General features: G+C 68.7%; 1 protein-coding gene across 1 annotated transcript in view; it reads left to right on the top strand.

Annotated features, from left to right (window-relative positions):
- The first annotated feature begins 821 nt into the window (after positions 1-821).
- SMPD2 (sphingomyelin phosphodiesterase 2) overlaps positions 822-3,248 on the top strand; it is a 3,407-nt gene continuing 980 nt past the window's right edge. The window contains exons 1-8 of the mRNA XM_085302297.1: positions 822-1,055; positions 1,319-1,415; positions 1,511-1,587; positions 1,909-2,002; positions 2,096-2,185; positions 2,513-2,595; positions 2,868-3,000; positions 3,122-3,226. Of these exons, the coding sequence (XP_085158423.1) occupies positions 1,006-1,055; positions 1,319-1,415; positions 1,511-1,587; positions 1,909-2,002; positions 2,096-2,185; positions 2,513-2,595; positions 2,868-3,000; positions 3,122-3,226 (729 nt within the window). The 5' untranslated portion in view covers positions 822-1,005. The remainder of the gene's footprint in view (positions 1,056-1,318; positions 1,416-1,510; positions 1,588-1,908; positions 2,003-2,095; positions 2,186-2,512; positions 2,596-2,867; positions 3,001-3,121; positions 3,227-3,248) is intronic.

Raw genomic sequence — 3,248 nt, 5'->3', positions numbered from 1 at the left:
GGCTCGGAGAGCAGAGCCACGACGGCCTGAGCCGCGGCTCATCCCCCACCTCGCCGCAGACTTTTGGGGGAAGTTTTGCGCCGGGAGAGAGAGGAAGCAGGGGTGGAAGAAAGTCACGCCTGAGCCGCGGAGTAAATCCTGCAGCCAGTGAGGCTGGCTCGGAAGGTCGTGGCTGGAACGCAGCCGCACGGGCGACGTGAGCGTTTTGGTCCGGATGTGGCACCAGCATCTTCGAGCATCGCGTTAGCCGGGAGCRGACAAACCCATCCCGAAACCCCTGGAATCCCTGGGCGGATTTCCAGCAGCAGGAGCATCGGCAGCAGGGGGGCAGTAGCGACGGGAAGTGGGAGTTGCTACATGTCCGTGGGGCTCCCAGCATGTGGGTTCGAAGGGGAGGAGAGCTGGGGAAGGACCTGAGCCGGAGCGGGGGCTGGAGGTGGCGTGGGGACCCTCTGGGTCGTGGCCTGGTGGGTTTGGGGTGTAGCGGCCGAAGCGCCAGCCGGAGCTCCCGGCTGTGCCCGGCAGAGCTCGCGGAGGTCTTAAAAAAATGTGCGTGGGTTTCCCGAAACACCGTGGGGAACTGGGTGTCTCGGTGCTACCACATCGGTGCACCCTTGCGCTGCGGCTCACCCCAGAGCCGCTTTAAAAGGAGGTGTTAAAGTCTGAAACGCGGAGTTCGGAGTGGGAGGCAGTGGATTTGCGTGTTACCTGTATCACCGTCCTGGCCCTGTGTTGCCCTCCCGGAYCCTCTTTGCGCCTGTCTGCACTCGTTACTGGCTCTGCGTGGGGGGGGTGAGCGATGGGGGGGGGGTGTCCATGCGGTTTGGGCGCCCATTCGGGTGCCCGGGACCCTGGGAGCGGGGCAGGCTGCGCCCGTCGGACCATCCCGTCCTGGCCCCCGCCGTGCCCTTGGAGCGCTGAGCTGAGCGCTTCTCCCTGCAGGATCCCCTCCGGCTTTTCCCCGCAGAGGCGCTGGTGCCCGACGGGACTGCTCGGCTCGCCGCCATGGAGGAGGATCCCACGCTGCAGCTCCGTGTCTTCGACCTCAACTGCTGGTGAGTCCGGAGTTTGCCGGCCCTGTGGCAGGGCTGAGCGGAGATCGGAGCGGCCGGGACGGGTATGGATACCACGGACACCCCAGCCACGGCTGGGCGCCCGCCTCCTGCGGCTATGCCTTGAGCTGCCCTGAGTTGGGGATCGCAGGGAGACCCCAAGCCTGTCCCCCCCCCCCCACGCAGCCTGCTCCCCTGCATCCGCCTCCGGGCCCCGGCAGCCCCCCGGTGCCTCCGGCCACCCCCAAGACCCCCGTCTCCCGCAGGGCGATCCGCTACCTGAGCAAGCGGCTGCAGGAGCGCCTGCAGCTCATCGGGGACACCCTGTGCCAGGAGGGCTTCGACCTGGTGCTCCTCCAGGAGGTGAGGGCGAGCAGGGCGGCGCGTGGCCGGGAGGCCGAGGGGAGGCCGGAGGGAGCTGAGCGTGCCCGTTCTCAGCCCCTCCTGCTGTTCTCCAGGTGTGGAGCGAGCAGGATTACAGTGTCCTGAAGGAGAAGTTGGGAGGCTGCTACCCCTTCTCCCATTACTTCAGGAGGTGAGAGGGGCTGGAGCAGCCCCACCGGGTGTTGGCGGGGCAGTGGCAGGGCCGTGCTGTGTCCTTAGCGTGAGGGATGCTTGATGATGACCTGGAAAGCCTGGTGAGGGTCCTTTAGGACACCTCAGTCACTGTGGCAGGCCATGGTCCTCTGTCCCCCAGCCCCCATGAGCACAGCCTGGAGACCCCGATGTTCAGGAGCTCCAGCTGGAGCGGTCCCAGGCCGGAGCGGGTGCTGGGACCCATGGTCCTTCACTCAGGGGTGGAGGGTGGGATGGACGAGGTGTCCGCATTGGCTCACYGTGCCTTTCCGTCCTGCAGAGGGGTGATCGGCAGCGGCCTATGCGTCTTCTCCAGGTTCCCCATCCTGGACACGTTCCTCTACCAGTACTCTCTGAACGGCTACCCCTACATGGTGAGCAGAACGGGTGGGCAGCTCGGCACCGTRGCCCCGAGCCGTGAACACCCTTGCCAGCCCCGTCCCACCCTTCTCTTTCCCCTCTGGTAGCTCCAGCATGGAGACTGGTTCTGCGGCAAATCCGTAGGGCTCGTCGTTATTAAGATCTCTGAGATAGTCTTCAACATCTAYGTGACCCACGTGAGTGTCCCAGGAAGGACCCGGCGGGGAGGAGGAATGGCGGGACGGGACGGAGGGGCTCTCTGCCTCCCAGACCCCACGGGGGACCAGCCAGACTGGGATATTTGGGCTTTACCTGGTTGGGTGTCCTGCTGGGAAAGCTGGGCTCACGCGGGGAACGGAGGGCCCTGCCCCATCCCRGCCCTGGGGTGAAGGCGGAAGGGTTGGGACCTAAGAGGCCACGAGGAGACCGCCTGGAGGGGCTTGTGCCAGGGGGGGAGCTGTGGGGGACAGCCCGGAGCAAGCGCCAGCAGGGGCGGTCAGGGCCGCTTTGTCCCCTGTCGCCAGCTGCACGCCGAGTACTGCCGGGAGAAGGACGCCTACCTGCCGCACCGCGTGGTGCAGGCCTGGGAGCTGGCGCAGTTCATCCGGTGAGCAGCCGCGCGGGTCGCCCGGCGGGGTCTCGGCGGCGGCAGCCAGCCAGCCCTGGCGTCCACCGCGGGACCCCCCCCCCACCTCCAGCCCCTCCGGCCCCTTCCCCTCCTCCCCAAAACCCGCGGCGCGTGCCCCGGCCGGGAGCTGCGGGGAGCGCCGGCTCGCCGTGGGGCAGGGGGGGGGTCCCAGGCGGGGAGGGGGCGGCGGTTCGTGGGTGAAGCCCTCTGCCCGTCCCGTCCGTTCCCCCCCCCCCCGCCGCCGTGCCCAGGCACACCTCCGCGGCGGCCGACGTGCTGCTCCTGGGAGGGGACCTGAACACGCACCCCGAAGACGTGGGCATCCGGCTGCTGCGCGGCTGGACGGGGCTGCGCGACGCCTTCGCCGAAGCCAAGGGCTTCGAGGTGAGCGGTTGTGTGTCCCCCCCCCCGAGGGGGGCAGCGTGGCTGGGGGGGGGTGCTGCTGCCACCCCCCCACCCCCCGGGCCAGCGGAGGGAGAGCCCACGGGGCGCGTTCGCGCTCCAGGGCTGCGAAGACGGCTGCACCCTGGTGCCGCGCAACTGCTTCGCCGCCAAGACGGAGCTGCAGCCCTTCCCGCTGGGCGTCCGCATCGACTACGTCCTCTACAAGGTGAGGGGCCGGCGCCGCGGCC

Source organism: Rhea americana, unplaced genomic scaffold (assembly GCF_003343005.1).
Source record: "Rhea americana isolate MKP2758 unplaced genomic scaffold, rheAme1 scaffold_189, whole genome shotgun sequence".
Classification (NCBI taxonomy): Eukaryota; Metazoa; Chordata; class Aves; order Rheiformes; family Rheidae; genus Rhea; species Rhea americana.
Note: the sequence above shows the minus strand (reverse complement) of the source record. Positions and strands in the feature narration are given on the sequence as shown.